This window comes from Mus caroli, unplaced genomic scaffold, assembly GCF_978045245.1.
Source record: "Mus caroli unplaced genomic scaffold, Mus_caroli_1 scaffold_20, whole genome shotgun sequence".
Lineage (NCBI taxonomy): Eukaryota > Metazoa > Chordata > Mammalia > Rodentia > Muridae > Mus > Mus caroli.
In genome coordinates, this window is record NW_028227275.1 from 43,296,010 (window position 1) to 43,321,634 (window position 25,625).

At 41.0% G+C, this 25,625-nt stretch overlaps 1 protein-coding gene across 4 annotated transcripts in view; it reads left to right on the forward strand.

Moving 5' to 3' along the window:
* Pcsk5 (proprotein convertase subtilisin/kexin type 5) overlaps positions 1-25,625 on the forward strand; it is a 417,146-nt gene that overhangs the window by 28,797 nt on the left and 362,724 nt on the right. For all 4 annotated transcript variants that reach the window (XM_021151578.3, XM_029472674.2, XM_021151579.3 and 1 more), the window contains exon 2: positions 19,979-20,083. In XM_021151578.3, the coding sequence (XP_021007237.1) occupies positions 19,979-20,083 (105 nt within the window). The remainder of the gene's footprint in view (positions 1-19,978; positions 20,084-25,625) is intronic.

Below are 25,625 nucleotides of genomic sequence, written 5' to 3' on the forward strand. Positions count from 1 at the left end.
CATGCTGCACATGAGTCCCAGGGCTGCTGTTTCAGGAAGATTCGATGTAGAAAAGGCTGCCATGGGTGAAGGGAGGCTTTCCAAGTGAATAAAGTTGATTTGGTGATAGCATGAAATTTAAGCAAACAACTTCACTTTCTGTTTTTGTATCTGCATCATGGTATCTAAGTGTGGGTGTTTTCCTCGTGGACCACCTGTAAAATATCAAATTTGCTGAAGGATCATTTGCATGGAGGACTGTTGCATAATGTGATGAATGTTGACAAGTGCCTATGGTTGCGTGATCACCACCATGTTAAAGACAGAGAAAAGTAGCTTGGAAATTTCCCCACTGCTGCTTTGCACTCATCTTGTCTCAGGGGTGTCTGTTAACCTGTCTTCTGGTCTGTTTTGTCTTTCAAAGGATATTTGTAGGATATGGTACTTGCCTTTGTTTTTTTTTACCCATATATTTAGAGTTAGTAACTCCCTTCCCAGTGTAGGCCATAGAAATTAGAATTCTTTTCCTTGAGCTAGCAGTAAGGAAACCTTCCAGCCCAGAAATCAAATAATTTGATTATACATCCTGTATTCAATCATCTATCTACATGGTTTTTCAGGCTTCAGTCATGATGATGGAATAAAATCTGCATAAAACCCAATAGGACAGGGCTTCCAGATAAAGGAGTGTCATGGATAGCCCTGGGGTTAATTATATTTGATGTTAATTCTGAGGGGCTGCCAACAAGGAATGAGTCAGCACTCAGGTGATTTCCTGTAAACCTTTTTCCCACCTTAATTTGTAAAATAAAGGAGAGCTGATGATTGGGCAGATAAAGGGAAGGTGGAGTGGAAAGTGGGGAGAGAGAAGGAGAAAATGGAAGAAGGAGAGAACTCAGAGGAGGAGGAGGAGGAAGGAGAAGGAGGAGGAGGAGAAAGAGGAGGAGGAGGAGGATAAGAAGAAGAAGAGGAGGAGGAGGAAGATGATGATGATGAGGAGGAGCAGAAGCACATGGCCTGGAGAAACCACAAGTTCAAGGGGTCTCATAGATGTGGAAGATGGTAGTGTAGCGGTAGATCTGCCCAATCTAGGCGCACAGCATGTATTCATATTAATTAATTTGTGTTTTCATTGCTGGAGCATAGTTGGGTTGGAGATTTACCTCAACAATGGAGTACATGGGGGTTCCTAGAGGGTGGTGCTCCCACAGAGCATAGGTGTTTCATAAGGCTTTCCCATAGCTCTTCCTTGCATCTCTCTATCTACATACCTTATACTAAACTCAGGGTCTTTGAATTCTGAGAGTTGCTGGAGCAGGGTAGCCAGTTTGTGAGTTGAACTAAGTCTTCTGACTGGCACCTGAAGCTGTTGCATGAAAGTCTTGGGGGCTAAACCTTTCCTAATTCTATTGGGTCTTACACTACACTGTAAGATGCACTTACTGCCATCTTACAGTCAGGTACTAGTCCATAGTACCTGACCACAGCTTAATCAGGAGGCCCCAGCTGCTGTTGCTGCAGAACTGCTTACTTAATTGCTGATAGGAAAGTGCCCCACACATGTTGAGCTATGGAGGTCTATGCGATGCATGTGAGAGTAGAGGAGAACGGTCTGGTTTTAATTTGTTTATTAATTATGCAGAAATAGATTTGTTGTGTTTTTATAAACAGTTTGTATGAATCTTTTCCTCACCCCCTGGCTCCCTGCTGTACCTTCCCACCTCCAATAGTTCTCTTTGCCTCTGTCACATATTCTGCTTATCCCTCCTACTTCCTTAAAAGCCATCCTCATCCTCACCCCTTTTGTGGTCCCCTCTTGTACTGGCTAGTTTTATGTCAACTTGATACAAGCTAGAGGCATCAGAGAGGAGGGAGCTTTAACTGAAAAATGCCCCCATAAGACCAGACTGTAGACAGGCATGTAGGTAATTTTATTAATTAGTAATCAATGGGGGGACACCTGGTCCACTATGGGTTGTACTATCCCTGGGCTGGTGGTCCTGGATTCTATAAGAAAGCAGTCTGAGTAAGTCATGAGGAGTAAGGCAGTGAGCAGCCCTCTACCCCCACCCCAAGGCCTCTTCATCAGCTCCTGCCTCTAGATTCCTGCCCTGTTTGAGTTCCTGCCCTCACTGCTTTTGATAATGAACTATTATAGGGAAACGTGAGTGAAATGAATCCTTCCACAAGGTGCTGATGCTCAAAGGGTTTCATCACAGCAAAAGTAATCCTAACTAAGACACTTCTAGTTTCATGATCTTTACCTATGCTCACATCCACATATACATACTTGTAAAACTAGGGAGCTAGGATCTTAAATGTATATGGGAGTGAAGACACTGTTGTTTTTTCTAGACTGTGCTTCCCCATTTAATAATTTCCAGATCCATTTTCCATTAAATTTTATAATTTCATCTCTCTTTATGGCTAAATAAAATTCCATTGTGTGTATATACACAATGTTTTCATTATTCATTCTTTGATGGATGTACACTATTTTCATGCTCTTGTGAATACAATGTCAAGCAATGAGAATATACGAGTTTCTCTGTAGTATGATTTAGAGAGCTTTGGATGTATGCCCAGATCAATGCAACCCCTGTTAAAATTCTAATAACATTCTTTATAGAACTATAAAAGCCAATTCTTTAATTTGCTAAAGACCACAAATAGTCAAAGCAATTCTAAGCAGAAAGAACACTGCTGGAAGTATCGTAGTATTTGACCTCAAATTATACTACACAGCCATAGTGGCAAAGACACCATGATACAGGCACACAAATAGGCATGTGGATCAGTGGAACACAACAAAGGGTCTAGAAATCATCCCATATAGTTATGGCTATCTATTTGATAAATGCATCAAAAAGATGCACTGAAAAGTTAATTTAAAATAGTGCTTGTAAAACTGGGTATCCACATGCAGAAGAATGAAATTAGAACCATACCACTCATTTGAACTAAAATCAATTCAACATGGATCAGAGAGACCTTAACTTAAAACCTGATATTTTGAAATTACTAAAGGGTAACATAAGACTTGTTTTCTATTCGGTAATCTCAGTAGAATAATACAGTGCTTCTGTTGCATTTCAGATTCCCCACCCCTGATGAGCTACAGATAGTGACTCCTCTTCATAGACCAGTAATGTCCCTTGTATGGAGGCACTGGTTGGCTTATTCACCAAGCAGGAAGGCCTGGGGTTATAAACAGACTATAGTAATTATGGTCCAAATTGTTACAACATTCATGTACAATGTTTTGAATGACTATGCGGTTTTTAATTACTACTTAGAAGAAAGATTTTTAGGACTTACGCAATAAACAGAGATTTAATTTCATGAAAGTCTCCTTGGAGTTTCCTAGCGTTCTTTGGGTCAAACGGCAGTGGCCCACTCCCCTCATATCCTCACCGTTGTTTGCTGTTCCATTTTATGATACTCTTTGGTCGGTTCTAACAATTCTGTGTCTGTAGCATCTTGACTTAATATCGCAGGCCAGAAGCTGCTCCCACTGGCTGGGCCCTAGGAGCTGTGCAAATAGGAGCTTCTCAGTTGATGTGACACTAACTCACGTCCACTCCCAGCACTGCCCCTGTGCCACTGCTCTGCCCTAGTCTTGGCCTCACCTAGAGACCAGTTCACCCCACTGCAATTCTACCTGTTCTTAGGAAGGATCCAAATAAGGGTAAACAAGGCATCTCTGGAAGGCTGTTAACAGAAAGGACCTCTCCTAATAGGTTAGTTACATCAAGGTGACAAGGAGGTGAAAGGTCATTGTCTGTCTTGCTTTGTCTCACCTCCCAGTCTGTCATATTTTAAATACTCACAGCTATTACACTTCCTTTCTTCTTATTTGTGGAGAACATGTTTTATTTAACGTGTTATTGTTGGCCTATAAGAAAGCTCAGTGGGCAAAGGCAATTGCCATGTAAGCTTGCTCACCAGAGTTTCAGCCCCAGAACTTGTATAAAGCTTGTGAGAGCCTTATTCTCCCTTTCCTTGTGAGTACTGGGGCTGAACTCTAACTTGTGAGAGTCGTTTCTCCCCTTCCACCATGGGGATACTGGGGTTGAACTCATGGTGTCTGGCTTTACAGCAAGTGCCTTCACCTGCTGAGACATCTCACTGGCTTACTAGAAAGCTTTCCCGAGACATCTGTCCTTAATTCAGACTATTCAGGTCCAGACGCTTGGCATTAGTGTTTGCTGGGTTTTTAAGTCCACATACGACACTAACGGATAGCCAGAGTTGAGAATAACTAAGTCCTGAAAGAAAAATGTACTGTTTCAGAGGCTAAGTCTAGCAAACTTTCTACTTGTCAAACTATGAACTATTTCTTTTTGTTTTCATGTCTACGTGTTTCCAATTTCTAGAGTGATTATGAATGACAGTATAGACCCAGTATAGAAAGTGTGCTGCTGTCCTCTCCTGGCTTCTGCGTGTGTGCGTGTGTGCGTGTGTGCGTGTGTGTGTGTGTGTGTGTGTGTGTGTGTGTGTGTGTAAGTTTGGTGCATGTGTGCCCTGGAGGCCAGAAGAGGGAGTCCTATTGCCTGGAGGTGGAGTTACCTGAGGTTGGAAATCACTTGGTCTGGATGCTGGGATTCAAACTCAGGTCCCTTGGAAGAGCAGTAAGCTCCCTTAACCACCAAGCCATCTCTAGAGCTGCTAAAAATATACTCAAATAAAAAAAGTAGCTGGCTAAATATAGTATTAATTGTTATTTTTAGAATAATGTAGTTCAGAGATTACTTTATATGTAGACTATAATTACTCATGTTGCAGAAAATGAATGAGAGGTCGTTTCCAAGTCCTGCCTAAGAACTGTTGCAAATATATTGGGAGTTGAACACTGAGTTCATTCCTTTCCTCTTTGGCACACAAGTATGAAAATGTATTCGAGCTGTCTTGGGGGAAACATTCTGATTTGGTAGTGAAGACATCAATTTCAGACTTGGAGCTGACATACTGGGGTTGATGGAAGCCTGTCAAAGTTCTCTCACACTGGCAGGGTTTCTGCATGGTTCTCTCAGTCTGTGGTGTCTAAGGATCTGGGCTTGGCATGTAGTAACACTCAATAAATAAATGAATGTCTAGACAGGCTATAATAGTGTGGAATATAGAAAGTAAAACACAGCATTCCAAGCAAGTGCCAATTTCTGTCATTTACCTTTAGGAAATTAAAATACTGAATGGTGGTGAACCAAGTTTAAAAGGATTTATGGGTACTATTCTGTCGACTCTGCTAGAAAGTACCGAGTTGTAAGCTATTTTTTGCCAGAAGTCTTGGCCAAGGGAGGTTATGGTGTCCGTGTCTCCATCCTGACTCCATGGTGCTAGGTAGAGTTGGCATGTGTTAGGTTCTAGGCTCAAAGCTTTATGCAGAGACATCCCAGATGTTGGCCTTTCTGGGAGACATAACTTGGAAAAGCTTTGCAAAGTGGAGGAATTTGGATGCTCATCCAGAAATGGGAAAGGCCCAGTGAGCTGTGCTGCCTTTCTGGATTATGAGAAGTGTGCTCTATGGTACAGGCTTGAGACAGCAGGAGTTATGTTGGTTCCTGGGGATAACTTTCTAGAAATTAGACTGCCCCAGAAAATACAGTACCTTGTAGGTTAAGAAGAGTCGACTCCTGTGTATAGGATAGAAATCAGACCATACACCTGCTCTGTGGCTTAATTTTGGTCAATTTGACACAAGCTAGACTCACCTGGGATAAAGGAACCTCAATTGAAAAATTGCTTCCACCAGGTTGGCTTGTGGGCATATCTGTAGAACATTTTTATAATTAGTGATCAACATGGGAGGGCTCAGGCCAATGTGGATGTTGCCATTTCTGGTCAGGTGGTCGTGGGTTGTATAAAAGATGCCTGAGCAGCCAGTACGCAATGTGTCTCTGTGGTCTCTACTCTAGTGCCTGACTCCAGGTCCCTTGAGTTCCTGCTCTGACTTCCCTATATGATGGAATTTGATCTGGGTAAGATGAAATAAACCATTTCCTTTCTAAGTGCTTTTTGTCAAGGTGTTTATCATAGCGATATAAAGTGACCTAGACCACTAACTAAGGACCTTCCTAGCTTCAAGAGCCTTTGCTTTGTTTGGGGTAAATCACACATCTTTGGTGTGTATAAGAGAGCAAACTCTAGGCTGATCACTTGAACTTAGGAAGACTTGGTGCTCCTCCCACCTGTTTCGGTTTCCTTGGTGAGAGCTGTCACGTGCTTGTTGAGTGTACAGGATTTGTAGGCTTTCTGTTTCTAATTGCTACCCTGCTATCAAGATGGACTAGGAGGATTTAATTTATTCCTATGGGTAGCTTAGGGACAAAATAATGAAGCCTCATGCTGCAGAGGGTAAAAGGAGCTGGGGTAGGAGGAGTGAGCCTGCAGAGATGAGTAGGGCTTTCTAAAACCCTGCGAATAACTGTCAGACACAGTTAAAGTGCCAGGACTTGACATGTGGCTTGGTAGAGTGCTTGCCTAGCATGTGAAAAGCTCATCCTTGAGATACCTAGAGAGTCTGAGGCCAGCCTGAACCAAGAAAAACAAAAAGCCACTTGCTAGTTCTGTTCCTCTGAGACAGGTTCTTTATTTTGGGATTGTGTTTATTTGGAGATGAACTGAGACAACACTAAAATTCTAAGAATACCTGATTGTTATTAAGCCCACAATTGTATTGTCATAGCTATTTGGAAACTGATAACTGAATAGCCTAGAGAGTTCTTAACATTATGAAGAATGAAAAGGATCACATACATATAACTTATCTACTTGGGCTGCTTTGCAGCACGAGGGCATCTAAGAGGCTCCATTTCAACTTCACATTAGCTTTCTGATTTTGCTATAACAAATTGCCACAGCTTAGTGGGTTTGGACAATAGAACACTGCCCTCTTGCAGGACAGAAGTTCTAACCTCAGTCAGGTATCAGGGAACATTTGCTCACCTTTTAGAAGTCTCAGAAGTGCCTTTCTGGCTTTTTAGAGTTCCTTCATCTCTGGGCTTGAGGTTCCTTCCATCATCAAGTTCAAATTGCTGACTTTTGACCATTCAGGCATTCTCTTTTTCTTCCCGGCTTTTATGTCTTTGTCTCATTTCTTCTCTAACTACTTTGCTGACCATTACCCTTCTATGTGTTATTTTGAGACAGGATCTCATATAGCCTTAAGGTAGTTTCAAATTTACTTTTAACCTCTAGATCTTCTGCCTCTACCTCTCAAATACTGAGATTATAGGCATGACCTGACTTCTTCTTTGTAAGGATTCTTGTGATAGTAGTAAGCCACTAGAGACTCCAGGACACTCTCCCCATCTTCAGATGTATAGCTTACTTATGTATATTAAGTTCTCTTATCCAATTAGGCATCATTTCCCCCATCCTAAGGATTAAAACGTAGATGTTTTGAAGACCTGTTATTAAGCCTACTGTCTATCTGCCTATCTTAGAGATAAGTTATACATCTGAAGTCATCAGGAGGGTGCATCTTCCTTTGAGCATCTGGAAGGTTTCTTGTTGTTGTTTTTAATCACTGTAATGGTATAGCTCTTTATTTATTTCCTCCAGTGTCATTCTCTGAGGAGCTCAAACACTTAGCTTCAATCTGAAGTAACTGAGAATGGAAATCGCAAGAGAAATTTGAACAATGCACTTGAAATTAAAGTCAAAGAAAGGTTTTTGTGTATTGTTGCTGAGTGTGTTGGCATCTGTGTACTGGTGCTGGGGGGGGCATGTTTGTTTAAGTTAGACTTTGTCTGGAGCATTGTAGCCCTTTGAAGATGCTCCTTCTTATGAACACAGAGACACTACTATAAGTTTCCTGGGGATTGTAATAGAAATGGGCATATGTCAGCTATCTTGCTTCTATAGACTATAAGAAATTCTCTTGGGGGCACTTGGCAACAGTTCTTTTTGTATCTTCTGAAACTAATCTCAGAAAACATCCCTACTCCATCCAACTCTTTTTGTTGTTGTTGCTGTGGTTTGTATGTATGTGTTTATTTATTTAGAGACAGGGGCTCACTATGTAGCTCTGGCTGTCCTGGAACTCACTGTATAGACCAGGCTGGCCTCAAAACTCACAGGGATTCAGCTGCCTTTGACTCCCAAGTGCTGGGGTTAAAAGCATAGAGTACTGTGTCTGGTTTCTGTACAACTTTTACGTTTCTTTCTCAGTTACTTTCTCATTGCTGTGACTGAATACCTGACTGAAAGCAAGCATAAGGAGGTGGGGTTTGTTTTGGTTTACAGTTTGGGGATTTCAGTCTGTCCTGGCAGTGAATACTCGTTGGCTGGCATTGCTTGTTTGGGGATAGTAGGAGCATACAATAGGGCATTCTCCAGGTATATCATCAAACATTATTCTCTTGGTAGTGCGGCTGCCAGCCGTGACTGCCTCCAAGCAGGGCTACATGATGGAGACCAAGGGTCTGAGGCTGGTTTTGAGCTTTCTATGTCATTCAGGCTGGCCTTGAGCCCTGAACATTCTGCCTCCATCTTCTAAGTCCTAGGGTTACAGATGTAATGCCATGTCCAGCCTGAGTGCCTTTCAGCCAAATGGATATGTCATAACTTATTTAGCTGTTTGTAGACTGTTTCTACTTTGTGGCTTTGATTAAGAAATGGACTAGAAATATTTGTGTGTAGATTTTTGTTTGTTTGTTTGGAATATATTTCCTGTAGGTAAATTCCTAGAAAGTGTCTAGATTATAAGGAAAATTTTATAAGAAATTGTCAAATTTTTCCAGAGTTAATGAGCTATTTTCCATGATTACTGACAATGTATTATTCTGATGCTCAATGGTTTTCTTAGAACCTGGCATTGTCAGCCTTTCTTGTTTAGCCATTCTGGTACTGTGCAGATATTATATTTTCATTTTCATTTTTAACTTTTTGGTGTGTGTGTGTGTGCGCTTGTTTGGATGCAATAGGCATGTTGACTTTTGTGCAATGTCTATTTCAATGTCTGACTCTTTTAATGTGTGGGATGGAGGTATAATAAATTACTTTTCAAAAAAGGAAATGCAGAATTTGGAGAAATCTGTTAACCTAAGAAGCAAGAGCAGACAGGTAGCCCAGGGTGCTCTAACTTGGTATCTGCTTTTCTGGGATTGTACAGGTTCCCACTGCAGGGCATGTATCATGCCTGGGCAGGCTTCTACAAGGTAGAGGGACAATATAAACCATTTGCAGGTAGACGATGCTGATAATGTTTAACTATGAGCACAGGTGGATGGAAGTATTGGTGACTAATGATCTATGGAAGGCCACATAGTTCTGTATCAGGAACAAAGGCAGCATATGAGTGAGGCCTAACACCGCACTTGACATGTTGTATCTTGCCTGTGATGGGAGGAGTCAGGGATATGTGGAATGCTCTCACCTGGTGTTAGAACTGAAGAGCTTAGACAAATTACCACTGGTGGTTGGGCTCAACTATCTTGCTTCATTCAGACGTTTCTGATCAAATACAGTTTGTGCTTGGAAAAACTAAGATGCTGAGTTCTGTAGTCAGTTATTCATACTTTACTATAAAATAGTGTGGGAAATCCTTTCTACAGAATATGCTTTGTTGTAGAGAATATAGTGGTAAGGAAATTCTGGGTACCACAGTAAGAGGCTACTTTCAAAAGATGGCACTTTCAAAGGCTTGAGAGAATTGGGAACAAAGAATGAAATTCATCTTAGCAGAGCTGGTTGCTAGGCAGAACAGAATGTGCACAGTTGTGTAGAACATGCACTTTTAAGGGCCAGGGTCATTACTATTTTCCTTTATTCAGTGGGAAGGTTGGGCCTTGGTATGTCTGCTTTTGGTTTCACACTTCATATATTCCATTTGTTCTTGAAATATTTATACAGTGTTCCTGTATCAGTCATATTCTGTCCCCTGTTCTGGTCCCTGTTTCTCTTATATGACATAAACACACTCATCTTTTGTCTTCCATTGCCCCAGAGAACCTAGATGGAGATGCTTATAGATAATATTACTGTTTAGTTTTCATGTCTTTTAAAAAATAACTCATGACATATTACAGCTTTTTTCTTCTTAATGTTTAGTAAATGCCCTCAGCAGGATCAGTTCTAGCTAAAGAATATAAAAGACAAATGTCTTGCCAAGGAGGGACATTCATATTAATAAATGCAAAATAAATATGCTTATGCATGTATGTATTTTTTTCTTGGAAGGCAATGAATTGTTTTGTTTGGATGAAACAAAATAATTGGATCAATGTACATCATTCCTTCTGCTGCTGTTTTGGAAACAACGGTGTCTCAACCCACAGTTGTCACAATCATATAACCTTGGCAGGCTCAGTATCTCAGTTAAGGCCAAGTAAAGCCATTTTTGTTGAAATCAGTCTCAGTTGGATAGACTTAACTAGAGATTATGAACCATATGGAGCTCTATTGTATATGGCTTTAGCAATTTGGTGCTTATGCTTTTTAGATCATAGCAAGCTATTCTATGATCCTGTTTGTGTTGGGCTCAGAACAGACATGTCACAGCCTCAATGGAGCATGCAGGCCGATGAGGAGGTACCAGTCTTAGACTGATACTTGTGCCAATCAGGGCTTAACTACAGGCACATTTTATGGTTCCAAAATGATATAATAGAGCTGTTACCTCATTTTGGGGAGCGGCATAAAGAATGAGAAAGAGGTGTTAAGGGTGCGATTTGGTGGAGGTGTCAGCAAACATAGTTGAGTCATGGAACGGAAGGTAGGTGGCCAGCATGGCTGGAATCCAGAAAATGGCAACAAGATGTTAGACTGCAGAGGGAGACAGGGCCAGATCCTGCAGGTCCTGATTATAGTCATTCAGTGAGTTAGCTAAAGCATAACAAATAGCTCCTGTATAAGTGTGTTTTATATGATATTCCTGTTCAGACTGACCTTTAGAAAGATCATGAAAGACTGACTGATATTATTTAAGAGCAAAAGAAGCTACAAGAGGATTTTAGGCAGGGGTATGGCACAAGCTTGCACCCATGGTGCATTTGTAATAATCATTCCAGCTAACATAAGAAATATTTGAGAGATGAGAGTGGTACAGTTGCATGAGCAGCACCTTGTCATCTATAGGATGACAGAGTGGACACAGTGGGTCATCCAGGAGCTTGTGTCTCATCTTTGCCAATAGTAATGGCTCTGGAGCTATTCAGTAGAGCATCTTTGTGCTGATTGTTTAAAGGGATAGCTAGTTTTAAAGAAGTTCCAGCAGGTCCACTTTGGAGTTGTCAGAGGAACCTACAATAGAGAATGCAGTCTGTGGTCAGCTAATTTAGAAAGTGCTTCTATTAATAAACAGAGACAACAAGGAGGGTCAAGCTTTCACTACTGCCCTTTTTTTTTCACAGTTATATCCCGGTCCACAATCAGAAAGCTACGGGATTAGGAAGCACCTATATGTATAACTGTGTGTATAACCACAGGTATCACTTTTTACAAAAAACAACAATGGCAAAAACATCATCACCTGTGAAGTATCAGAGAGTGTTCAGGCAGCTAGGAAGCAAATGCTAAGACCTCTGTCATAGTCCTGAGCAGGTTCTTCAAGAATAGGCCTGGTACTTCTTGTTTCCACTTGGTTGATTTCACCCCTGAGTTTGATTATTTCCTGCCATCTACTCCTCTTGGGTGAATTTGCTTCCTTATGTTCCAGAGCTTTTAGGTGTGTTGTCAAGCTGCTAATGTGTGCTCTCTCTAGTTTCTTTTTGGAGGCACTCAGAACTATGAGTTTTCCTCTTAGAAATGCTTTCATTTTGTCCCATAAGTTTGGGTATGTTGTGGCTCCATTTCAAAGAATCAACCAAACAAGGAGCTGGTTCTTTGAGAAAATCAACAAGATAGATAAACCCTTAGCCAGACTCACTAGAGGGCACAGGGAAAACATCCTAATTAACAAAATCAGAAATGAAAAGGGAGACGTAACAACAGATCCTGAAGAAATCCAAAACACCATCAGATCCTTCTACAAAAGGCTATACTCAACAAAACTGGAGAACCTGGAAGAAATGGACAAGTTCCTAGACAGATACCAGGTACCAAAGTTAAATCAAGATCAGGTTAATGATCCCCTAAAGAAATAGAAGCAGTCATTAATAGTCTCCCAACCAAAAAAAGCCCAGGACCAGATGGGTTTAGTACAGAGTTCTATCAGACCTTCAGAGAGATCTAATCCCAGTTCTTCACAAACTATTCCACAAAATAGAAACAGAAGGTACTCTACCCAACTCATTCTATGAAGCCACAATTACTCTGATACCTAAACCACAAAAAGACCCAACAAAGATAGAGAACTTCAGACCAATTTCCCTTATAAATATCAATGCAAAAATCCTCAATAAAGTACTCTCTAACCGAATCCAAGAACACATCAAAACAATCATCCATCCTGACCAAGTAGGTTTCATCCCAGGAATGCAGCGATGGTTAAATATATGGAAATCCATCAACGTAATCCAGGATATAAACAGACTCAAAGACAAAAACCACATGATCATCTCGTTAGATTCGGGGAAAGCATTTGACAAAATCCAACACCCATTCATGATAAAAGTCTTGGAAAGATCAGGAATTCAAGGCCCATACCTAAACATGATAAAAGCAATCTACAGCAAACCAGTAGCCAACATCAAAGTAAATGGTGAGAAGCTGGAAGCAATCCCACTAAAATCAGGGACTAGACAAGGCTGCCCACTCTCTCCCTACCTATTCAACATTGTACTTGAAGTCCTAGCCAGAGCAATTAGACAACAAAAGGAGATCAAGGGGATACAAATTGGAAAGGAAGAAGTCAAAATATCACTTTTTGCAGATGATATGATAGTATATATAAGTGACCCTAAAAATTCCACCAGAAAACTTCTAAGCCTGATAAACAACTTCAATGAAGTAGCTGGATATAAAATTAACTCAAACAAGACAATGGCCTTTCTGTACACAAAGAATAAACAGACTGAGAAAGAAATTAGGGAAACAACACCCTTCTCAATAGTCACAAATAGTATAAAATACCTTGGCGTGACTCTAAATAAGGAAGTGAAAGATCTGTATGATAAGAACTTCAAGTCTCTGAAGAAAGAAATTAAAGAAGATATCAGAAGATGGAAAGATCTCCCATGCTCATGGATTGGCAGGATCAATATAGTAAAAATGGCTATCTTGCCAAAAGCAATCTACAGATTCAACGCAATCCCCATCAAAATTCCAGCTCAATTTTTCAACGAATTAGAAAGAGCAATCTGCAAATTCATCTGGAATAACAAAAAACCTAGGATAGCAAAAATTCTTCTCAAGGATAAAAGAACCTCTGGTGGAATCACCATGCCTGACCTAAAGCTGTACTACAGAGCAATTGTGATAAAAACTGCATGGTACTGGTATAGTGACAGACAAGTAGACCAATGGAATAGAATTGAAGACCCAGAAATGAACCCACACACCTATGGTCACTTGATCTTTGACAAGGGAGCTAAAACCATCCAGTGGAAAAAAGACAGCATTTTTAACAAATGGTGCTGGCACAACTGTAGAAGAATGCGAATTGATCCATTCCTATCTCCTTGTACTAAGGTCAAATCCAAGTGGATTAAGGATCTCCACATAAAACCAGAGACACTGAAACTTATAGAGGAAAAAGTAGGGAAAAGCCTCGAAGATATGGGTACAGGGGAAACATTCCTGAATAGAACAGCAATGGCGTGTGCTGTAAGATCAAGTGTCGACAAATGGGACCTCATAAAATTGCAAAGCTTCTGCAAGGTAAAAGACACCGTCAATAAGACAAAAAGACCACCAACAGATAGGGAAAGGATCTTTACCTATCCTAAATCAGATAGGGGACTAATATCCAATATATATAAAGAACTCAAGAAGGTGGACTCTAGAAAATCAAATAACCCCATTAAAAATGGGAGCTGAACAAAGAATTCTCACCTGAGGAATACCAAATGGTTGAGAAGCACCTGAAAAAATGTTCAACATCCTTAATCATCAGGGAAATGCAAATCAAAACAACCCTGAGATTCCACCTCATACCAGTCAGAATGACTAAGATCAAAAATTCAGGTGACAGCAGATGCTGGTGAGGATGTGGAGAAAGAGGAACACTCCTCCATTGTTGGTGGGATTGCAAGCTTGTACAACCACTCTGGAAATTAGTCTGCGGGTTCCTCAGAAAATTGGACATAGTACTACTGGAGGATCCAGCAATACCTCTTCTGGGCATATATCCAGAAGATGTTCCAACTGGTAATAAGGACACATGCTCCACTATATTTATAACAGCCTTATTTATAATAGCCAGAAGCTGGAAAGAACTCAGATGCCCCTCAACAGAGGATTGGATACAGAAAATGTGGTACATTTACACAATGGAGTACTACTCAGCTATTAAAAAGAATGAATTTATGAAATTCCTAGGCAAATGGATGGACCTGGAGGGCATCATCCTGAGTGAGGTAACCCAATCACAAAGGAACTCACACAATATGTACTTACTGATAAGTGGATATTAGCCCATAAACTTAGGATACCCAAGATATAAGATACAATTTACTAAACGCATGAAACTCAAGAAGAACGAAGACCAAAGTGTGGACAAAGAATTGGGAACAAAACACCCATGGAAGGAGTTACAGAGACAAAGTTTGGAGCTGTGACGAAAGGATGTTCCATCTGGAGACTGCCATATCCATCCCATAATCAGCTTCCAAACACTGACACCATTGCATACACTAGCAAGAGTTTGCTGAAAGTACCCAGATATATGTCTCTTGTGAGACTATGCAGGGGCCTAGCAAACACAGAAGTGGATGCTCACAGTCAGCTATTGGATGGATCACAGGGCCCCCGATGGAGGAGCTAGAAAAAGTACCCAAGGAGCTAAAGGGATCTGCAATCCTATATTTGGAACAACAACATGAACTAACCAGTACCCCCCTGGAGCTCTTGACTCTAGCTGCAAACAAATCAGAAGATAGCCTAGTCGGCCATCAGTGGAAAAAGAGGCCCATTGGTCGTGCAAACTTTATATGCCTCAGTACAGGGGAACGCCAGGGCCAAGAAGTGGGAGTGGGTGGGTGGGGGAGTGGGTGGGGAGGCGTGTGGGGGACTTTTGGGATAGCATTGGAAATGTAAATGAAATAAATACCCAATTAAAAAAAAAAGAATAGGCCTGGTGATGTTTGCTTTATGATCAGTGCCATGTCTGGTTGCTTGCTGTACAAGTAGAGTTTAGCATCATAGTTGCCCTCTTCAGGAAGACCTTCCAGAAGGATGCTGCACTGCATCATTTGAGGCCATTCACAGAGTCCATGGCAGAACTGAACTAGGCTCACCATGATGTTAGTGGATATTTACCATGCACTTAATCACAGCAGTATGTGTTTGGATATTCCCAGAGCTCTTGATGCTTCTTAAGTCAATTAGAGCTAATGATATTTAGCTTCCAGAACTCTTGGGGATTAGCCTAAATCTGATAATATCTAGGAGAGGAGTAAGAACCTTGGCACAAGTTTAGCTTTTAGTAAATGAAATATCATCCAAAGAACTACATTGTGCCACCACACAGCTTAGTCGTAGAATGAGGAGGGAAGAATTGCATTGTTTACTGTTGCATAGTTTGGTGCCCTAGGTAGATGTAGTCTTGTACTGGTCATGTGGAACTTATATATGCCATGGAAAAATTCCTGGGATTTGTGTGTATGCTATTTCAGTTCTTTTGGTTGTTTTTTTAAAAAGAAAAATAGGCATATTGTTATATTTCTATTATCAGAGATTTATAACATATATGAATTATATACATATATACATATATACACACATACACATATATATATATATGCTATTTGCTCATTTCACCCCCCACCCCCTCCCCTGCCAACTCCTCTCAGATCCTTGCCTACTCCTTGTACACCTCCCAATTTTATATCCTGGTTTTTGTTGCTGTTGTTTTTAAATAACCAAACAAGAGTGAAGTTTGTGCTGTTTTTATTTTCCCATGTGTGAGGCCATCCACTGGAGGTTGACCACACTCTTAAAGAAATTGACTCTCCTTTCTATGAAAGCCTTCAGTGACCAGTAACTCCTCAGCAAGAGGTGGAACTTAGGAGTGCCTTTCCCCTTCGTGAGGAATGCTGACTGGGTAGATCTTGGGCAGCTCTTGTGTAGGCAACAATAGCTACTCTGAGTTCACTTGTCCTTTCTGGCCTCCGACTCTGGGAATTTCCCCTAACCATCTGGGTGATAGTCCCTGACCTTTGGGAGAGTTGGATAGGATTCAGCCTTCACATTGGTAGCTTTGCATTCCAGACACACATTCTCAGGACTTGAACCAGTTGTGAGTTTCTGCACTTTCCCCTGTTCACGTCTCAAAGACACTTCTTTAATTTTTAATGAGGGTTTTTAATCATAAAAAAGCAATGTGCATAAACAATGAAAGGAAGGTCTCCTTGGGTTTTTGAATTTTATTTTTAAAAATATTTTTACAACGATATACTATAAAACTACAAATTCTTCCTTTTTCCTCTTTGCAAAAATTGCACCATATAATAGGGTGTGTGCTTCTCTTTATTTTTAACTCACTATATCTTGGGGTTGAAACTACTTTTACTTGTGTATGATTAATGACCTTTTGATGGCAGCTGGGTGTTTTGAATATTTACAGAGTTGGCTCTGACATCTGTTTATAGGTGATGATCTGCAAAATGCACCTCTGGAAATAGACAGATGGTGTCCAAGGTTAAGATGCAGTTTAGTCTCTTCAAACCTCATCTCACCTTATACTTGCATAACCACCTTCACTGCCTACATACCTACAGCAGTGTGTCATCACTTCATTTGGTCTTTGCCAGTGAGGGCTGGGAAGAGAAGAGCTAATGACAGTGTAGGCCAAAGTAATCCTGACAAGGGAAAAGAGGTGAAAGATGAATTAGAAGAGATGAGAGATGCGAAGCTAATAAGCTTCCAACAATGACTATCTGCCAAGCAGTGATTTGACCAGACACCTCAGAGTCTAATGGCCATTTTGCCATATCAACCTGTAAATATTCATTTTTTAAAAAAAACTTCATGTGTGTGTGTGTGTGTGTGTACCACAATCGATGTGGAATGTCAGCAGACAACCCTTGTTGAGGCAGGTTCTCTTATAAACTGCTGTGTATGCCAAGCTATTATATGGAGATTTTCTTGTCTCTGCAACTGATCTAACTATAGAGGCACTGGAAATTACAGATGTGTATTACAGCATCAGTCATTATATGAGATCTTGGGATTTGAACTCAGGTCCTCATGCTTATCGGAGAAGTACTTCCCCCACTGAACTTATTTCCTTAGTTCCCCCCCTCCACATGCTATCTTATTCCTTGTGTACTTTGAAGACTAATGTCTGCCTACTCGACTTCCTATGAACTTCTCAGTTCCCCACTGAGAAAAACAACACAGAAAAAGCCTAAAGGATTTATCCAAGGTCCAAAATCAACTTATGCTGACACATAAGATCCTATTTACTCCTCCCTACATACTGGTTTAGACTGGGATTCCAGTTTGTACTGGAAAGGGCTCCAAGGGTTTGAATTTTCTCAGGATGAATTTCATACAGTTTGAGCTTAATTGGTTCAAATCCAGCCACTTTCTATAACAAAGAGTTTCTTTATAGAGACATTGTGATAGTAAACACATTGGCATTCTCCCCACTGGCAAAGATTCTTTGCTTTTGTTTTTGTATTTTTGTGACCAGATCTCATATAGCCCAGGATCTCCTTAAATTCACCCTGTAACCGAGACTGACTTGAACTCCTGATTTTCATTCCTCTGCCATGCCTGCTATTGTCAGTTATTCAAGGTTCCCCCCCCCCCAGGGTACACGTGTCCTTTGCTTCAAAACTGCTATAGCTACTCAGAGAGAACATCACTAAGCTATGTGTAATAAAGAGTTTTAGATTTTTTGTTTAGAAAATATATAGAAATTTTTAGAAAATATTAGAAAATATATCAGGCAGCCACACTTATATTCTACTTCAAAAGCTTCAGCATATTAACACCTTCCAGGATGTCCTCCTGGGCAGGCTCAGAAGTGGGGCTGCAAATTATAGCCTCTTCCTGCTCTTGCTTCCATCACAGGAGCACTGAGTTGGAGGACTCACTGCCTGTTCCTCTTGCTGAGGAGCACTAAGATGGAGGACTTGCTGGGACTCCCTTGGTTTTATACTCACTTATTTTTTGAGGGGTTGTTGTAGATCAGGATATTTTCCATTTGAATAAAAAATAATGTGAGGCTTCAGGCTTACTCTCAAGTTCTAATGATACTGTAACATCACAAAGTCCCACAAGGAGACAATGTCTAAATGACACAAAATATGTAATGAGAGTGCAACAAGGAAATGGACCTTAGAAAACACCCTTTTATAATGAAAAAAAAATTAACCTGGACCAATGACATTTTAATTAAGAAAGCCCAAGGTCTACATTGTACCAGCTGGACAACATCACCACAGTGGTCATTCCTGTAGTGTAGAGCCATGAGTGTCTAGAGAATTAGACATTTATTGTGTTTGCCTGAAGCAAGGAAAGTGTCACTGTTAAAAAATGGAATATGAGCACTGCAGTGGTCTTAGAAATTAACTAGCTCAAAATCCAATTTTACTGAGAAGGAAACACAGGCTCAAGAGTATGTGTTGTTCAGCTGGGGTATCAGCTGAAATAAGATACTAGACATAAGCCCTGCCTGTGTGGTTGGGTTCAGTTTTCATTGGGTGATCCATAGTGTGTGTGTGTGTGTGTGTGTGTGTGTGTGTGTGTGTGTAAACACATGGAGACAGGTATATAAAGAGGTCAGAAATGACCTCCCTCAGTTGTTCTCCACTACAAATTTATTTATTATTACTGTCTTATGTGTGATTGTATGTAGGGGATGAGGGGTGTGTGAGTATCATAGAGGGGTGGGGGATACTAGAGGATAACTTTATTGACTTGTTCCTTTTCTTTCACCTTTATGGGTTCTAGGGATCAAATCCCAGTAATTGAGCTTGCAAAGTCAAGTGCCTTTGGTGAGCCATCTTGTCTTTACATCTCTACCTCATTTTAAAACAGGATCTCTCAGTGAACCTGGGACTCGTGATCAGCTGAACTATTTGGATATCTGGCCAGCAAATCTCAAAGATTCTGGTGTCTCTGCATTCCTCTCCTTAGGCATTGGGGTTCTACATGCTGGCATCTCTAACCTGTACTTTTTTTTTGCTGGGAATCCAGACTTCGGTCTTCATGTTGTGTATCAAGCACTATACCAACCCCTGCTACAAGAATACAGTGGTTGAACATTTTGTCCATTTGTTTTCAAAGTAGGCAAGGCATATTTACAGACCTACTGGTTTTAACAAGAAAGAATAAAAATGAGGAAACCAAATCATGTTAAAAGAAAAGGATGTAAGGTAACATAGATAAAGTCATTTGTCCCCAGAAACTGAGCTCAAAGATTGTTCTGGAGGTACCACTCCACTTGAGGGCTGTGTCTTCTGTCTCTTGATCTAAGTAGTGCTGTTATCTCTGTGAATGATCAACTGTTTTAGACATGTTTCAAATTAATCGTATAAATAACCTGTCGGCGCCCTTCATTGTCCAGTTCTCACGGCAAACAGAATGCGATGTGTTTTTATAACTAGCGAGCTATTTGACTTCTTCCTTCTTTCCCACATTTGGATATAGATTGATATAGCATTACTTAAAATGCTGCATATAAATTAAACATTAAACAGGCGATATGGAGAAGCTAACTGCCCCAATAGAATCGTTAGCTCTGCAGTCACCACCTCAAGGACACTCATATTTCATATCGGATGTCCTTCTTTTGAAAAGTGACCACCAAGGTTCAAGTGACATTTAAGTATATCAGGCAGCTGCATAATTTATGGGCCATTTTGTTTTGTGTTCTTATTTTAACAACAACAAAAAGACATGGAAATTAATGTATTTACTTTGGTCTTCTTCCCACCTTGTCCCGCAGATCGGTGCACTGAAGGACTACTATCACTTCTACCATAGTAGGACCATTAAAAGGTCTGTTCTCTCGAGCAGAGGAACGCACAGTTTCATTTCAATGGAACCAAAGGTAAGAACACCCAGTTGGATGGGGACCAAGAAGCAATGCTTCTGCATTTTTCATTGGCAATAACACTAGCAGCCAGTGACTGAGCATGAGGCTCCGATTTCCACCTCTGTCACAGTATCCTTGGGTTCAGTATCTTTCTGCCCTCAGGCCACACCACTCACAGACTTGATTTTTACTGACATGCCATAGTCATCCCATCTGTGGAGCATCTCAGGTGTAGCTATAGGTATAAGCTTTTATGCATAATTGAGAGGGGCCACAGCTTGAGAAGAGATCAGTTGAACATGTCTAATGGGAGAAGAACATGCCATCTCTCTCTATGCATGCAGCTTTAGATATTGAGAGCTCCATGGGTGATTTTTCCCCCCTAGTACTCTTAAGGCACTATTGACTTATATTTATACTTGCTATTTTTCTTAGCATTGATAGTCTAGAACCAAGCTATGTCTGGGACAGAAAGCATGCTTGCATCCACAGGAAAAAAAGCCAGCTCCTACTCTTGGAGACTCATCCATTTTCTTCTTACACCTGGTCTCTTGGGCCTGTGAAGCAGTGTAGTCTTGAAAGACTGTACAAGGAAGTAATGACCAGCACTGAGTCTCCCATGTGATAACATGAGGTGGCTTTGGCATAAGATATGGGAAACTAAGAAGATTTGGGGACAAAGTAAGAAACAGTAACTATGACACTGACATCAAGTTAAGTAACTGTCCTTATTAATTATGTTGGAGGAAGAAGCTGACCTCCATAAAATTAGTTCTCCAAGATGTGCTGAGTAATGAAGAAGCAGAGGTGGCCATGGCAGCATATCTTACATCCTCTTTGAGTTTATTATGGTACATAATTCAGTAATTATGCTATTTTGCCTCTTCCCCTTCATGTGACTTTGGTTTGCCATGGAACTCATTCTCAAATCAATAAACAATTTCCTGCCAGCCAGCATAGCAGCCTCATATAGAGTCTCTTGGAAAACTATATTCCTTGTTAAAAAGGATCTTACATGGATTCATGTACAATTCAATGTATGGTTTGGAGTCTGGCCTTCTGTTATGGGCCATGGTTTAGTTTGTATCTCAGTTAGGGTTTCCATTGCTGTGAAAAGACACCATGACCATAGCAACTCTTATAAAGGAAATCCTTAACTGTGGCTGGCTTACAGTTCAGAGGTTTAATACATTATCCTCATGGTAGGAAGCATGGCAGCATGCAGGTAGATATACTGCTGGAGAGGTAGTTCAGAGTTCGACATCCAGATAGGCTGGCATGGGAGCAGGAAGAGAGCGAATGACACTGGGCCTGGCTTGAACATTTGAAATCACAAAGCCCACCCCAGTTATATACTTCCCTCAACAAAGCCACACTTAACTCCAACAAAGCCACATATCTGAATAGTGCCACCCCTTGTAAGCCTATGGGGACTGCTTTCATTAAGCCATCACACTCTGTTTAAGTTTGCCTTGGAATATTTCCTTGGGATACTATGGCACAATGTTCATGACTGTGAAATTATATTTCAATAGTTAGAGAAAGTACACTTCTTTCAGCAACCCCCCCCCTTCTGTGTGACAGAGAGACATCCTCAAATATGTTTACTTCAGTGGCCTGCAAATGATGTGTGCATATTTATTTCTATTTAGAGTAATTCTTCAGGAGAGGTAATCTGTTGAGACAGTTTGATTTTGCTATGCTTTTAAAGCAGTCACATTTCTTTCATCTGTTGAGCAACAATCTTGAACTTTGGCAATTAGCATGACTTCTGTTTAAAACGTCATGGGCAAAGTCCATGTGAATTTGAAAAGTTGGCTTGCCAATTAGGAACGGAATGTGTTGAGACTTTGTTTACCAGAGAATTTACTACATAAGGAGCTATTTCCATACTTAATTATCTTAGGCATCTTGGTTTTCTTTTTTGCTTATCTCTATGCATGAAACAGCGTGTGTATGATCCAATATCTATTGGAACACCTTGGATCCAGGGGCATTCAGTACCTGAACACCAGCCTTCCTCAAAGACTCCAGGAGTGCAAGGCCAGTTAGGACACTCCGTGGCTCCTGTGCCAGTCTGCCTCCTCGATAAAAGGGATGCCAAAGAGTAGGGCTATATGCCCTAATCTCCAGCCTTTCAGGTCAGCCTGAAAGGCTGGCCAGACTGTCACTCAGACTAGCACAGAAATGAGTTTCTACCCCCTTTTTTCCCACTGGTTCACTGGATATTTCTTGAATCCCTAGTGTCTCCAGCCCCATGCCAGGCTCTGGGGTACCTCTTGGTTCTCCCTGAGCAGCTTTCAGGGACCCCCAGGGTAGGGTGATGCGTCTTAGAGTTGGGGTTTGGGGGGAAAGGAGATAGAAGGTGCTTTCCTCTGCAAACTCCCTAGACAAGCTTAGGCTCACTTAGCATTTTTTTCTTTTCAAACTTAAAAAGACAAAACAAAACTCACTCTATTTAGAATGAAGCTATAAAAGTAGCTTTCTGGATTCCCCAGGCTGTCCAGTGTCCTTCTCATCTTAATCTGTGCACACACAGACAGTCACACATGGATATTTCCTGAACATTCAGAAGAGAGCTACAAATACATACCTTCAATTCAAACTCCTATAAATCCTGAGAATAGGGATGAAGGTTGGGGTAGACTCCTTTGCATCTGTGGGATTGGACTATGGGAAATGGCTTTATGGAGGACATCAGTGATGTTAACTTCATGTGACTTTTAACTACCACCTTCTCAAGAAAGGGAAAATGGCAGGTTGGTTGAAGGGGTGCACACACCAAACAGTCTAGGCTTTGTTTGCCCTACTAAATTGCATGGCTTCTTCTGAGATTACTTAGAGGGCTCCAAATAAGGCAAGGCCAAAGGAGCAACGTTGTGAGAATAACCCTCTTGATTCTAAGAAGGTTGTGTGGTCAGCTGGGGCACATGAACCTTGAGAGCAAGAATAGCTTTGACTCCTACACAATAACATGGCTTTGTGATTATCATTTTAAATGACAGGGATTCACAGACTTCTGAGATGACAGCACTAGTATAATAACAACATAGCCTGGCAGGAAGCGTTGGTACATTTTAAAGCTCTCTCTCTCTCTCTCTCTCTCTCTCTCTCTCTCTCTCTCTCTCTCTCTCTCTCTCTGCGTGTGTGTCATACACACTTGTAAAAGCATGCTTAGCTCTGCTTGCGCATGTAGAAGCCGAAGGTCTTATCTTCTTACTTTTTAACATTAGCTCTTCCTTTTACTTTTTACCTTAGTTTTGGAGATAGTATCTCACTGAACCCAGAGCTTGCTTTTTTTGGCTAGACTTTGAGACCATGTCTTTGTGAGTTCACCCACAGAGTCATGCCTTCAAGCCATCATCCTGGGTTGTTGTTTGTTTGTTTGTTTGTTTGGGGGGGATTTCATTACTTGTTTGTTTTCTGTTTTGTTGTTGTTGTTTTAAGTGACCAATCATTCTCCAGAGAAGTAAACTCTTTTGAAACCACAGTCTACTCTCATTCGCACAGCTTCGTCCTTTTTAAGTACTTAATTTTTAAATGATGTGTATATGTGTGTATGTGTTAATGTGTGGGTCTGTGCAGGTGTCCAAGGAGTCCAGAGAGAGTGTTGGATACCCTAAAGCTGGGGTTGCAGGGGCTTGTGATCTACCCTGCATGAGTACTGGGAGCCAAATTGGATCCTGTGTAAGAGCTGTATAGACACTTGTATGTGCAGCTACCCCTCTAGCCCATCTGAGAGTTTATTAATTAATCTGTGTACACATCTTTGCCAGCCACAGCCAAAGTTATGAACACTATCATTCATATGTTTTGTACCTATAAAAGCCACACAGAGTAACACATGCCTGTGACCCCAGGGCTGGGGTGGGGAGAGATAGCTACACCTAGGGGCTCTCTGGCCAGTAAGTTTAGTCAAAGCACTGAGCTCTCTGTTCAACTAGCAACTATCTCAAAACATAAGGTAGTGCGTAATAGAGTTCAGAAGGCACCATCTATAGGACGTTATGTAGAAGCCTCTCATGGGTCCTGTTTTCCAGGCACATGTAGGGCAGAACAAGGGAGCAGGGGAGAGTTCTTTCTTTTTATTTTTCATCTTTTCCAAGAAAAAGAAAACTTAAATCACTAGTTTTCAATTAGAGAAGTAGGGCATATTAAGGGAAAATATCTAAGTATAAACAGACATTACATTAGATAGCTATGCTCTTTGTATATGTGTGTATATATCTCATGAAAACAGCTTCTTCCCCCCCCCCCCCCGCCCCTTCATATTAGATTTTATCTGGAAGGTTCTGGCCTATCTGTCTTTTGTCATTTCTAGTTCTTTTCTCATTTTTAGATCTCTTATAAATTAATTATCTGAATCCAAGGCAGGCTCAGCCTGTACTAGAGACTAGGATTAGAAGGAGATCTTTCTTACTGAGCCAGGGAGCAGGGCCTCCCTCATCACATGTATGGTGGCACACCTCAATGGCTCAAATGACGTCATGAAATCACAGGCTCCTCCCATTCAGCCCCATCACTTTCCTATGCAATACTGGCATAGCCCCCATGGCTCTGCGGCAGAGAGTGTTTCCATATCTGAGTGTGATAATGAAGTCCATGTGAAATAAGGCAAACTGCTTCTGTAATTGAAGAGATTTAACTTGTTAGTCTTCATCTGCTTACCTTAGTTTCTAAGCACTGCGTTTCCCTTTGCCTTCCCGAAACACAGAGTGGTACGTCAGTGGTGATGCAACCACTGTGTGAATATGAGAACAGTTGGCTTATTCTCCTGGAGAAGCAACGGTCTCCAAGTCAGGGTGGCCCAGGATTAAGGTCAAGGCTTCCAGTCATCGGCACACTGCCTCATTTGCTACATTTGTACATAAGCCATTTCCTCTGATGAGAAGGAAGCATTCAAGAGTTGTCTATCAGCATGGGGAAGGAGGGTGGCATGAAGTAATGATAGATAAACTGTCGGAAAAATGGAAAAATTCCAGTTGTGCCAGCTTGCTGTCTTTTCTGCTGATTTGAGTTTTAGATGTTTGCTTTCCTCTGTTTTATTTTTAATGGATCTCTCTCTCTCTCTCTCTCTCTCTCTCCCTCTCTCTCTCTCTCTCTGTGTGTGTGTGTGTTTGTGTATGTGTGTGTATATGTGTGTGCCTCAAAATTGACAGCTGCACCTCTACATGTTATGAAAAAGTTGCACAGATCAACTTCATACCTGCCAACTCCCATTTCACCATAGATGCATTTCGTAAGTCCAGAATACTCTCTCATTGCCAACTGACCTTTAAGTGACCCCTGGAGGATACCAGCACATCAGTTATCTCTATGTTCAACCTAGGAAGAATCCCCTACTAGATCAAGTGCATGCAAATAAGCTATCCATGCACTTGGCATTCCCCAGTAGATCAAGTGCATGCAAATAAGCTGTTGACCCACAATCTACAAGGTGACTTTGTAGGTAGAGAAACCTTTAGGGAGAAGTAAGTATATGTGTCAGCAGTGATTTGTTGTTGTTGTTGTTCTTGTTGTCTGATAGTATGTATGTGCCTCTGTGTGTGTGTGTGTG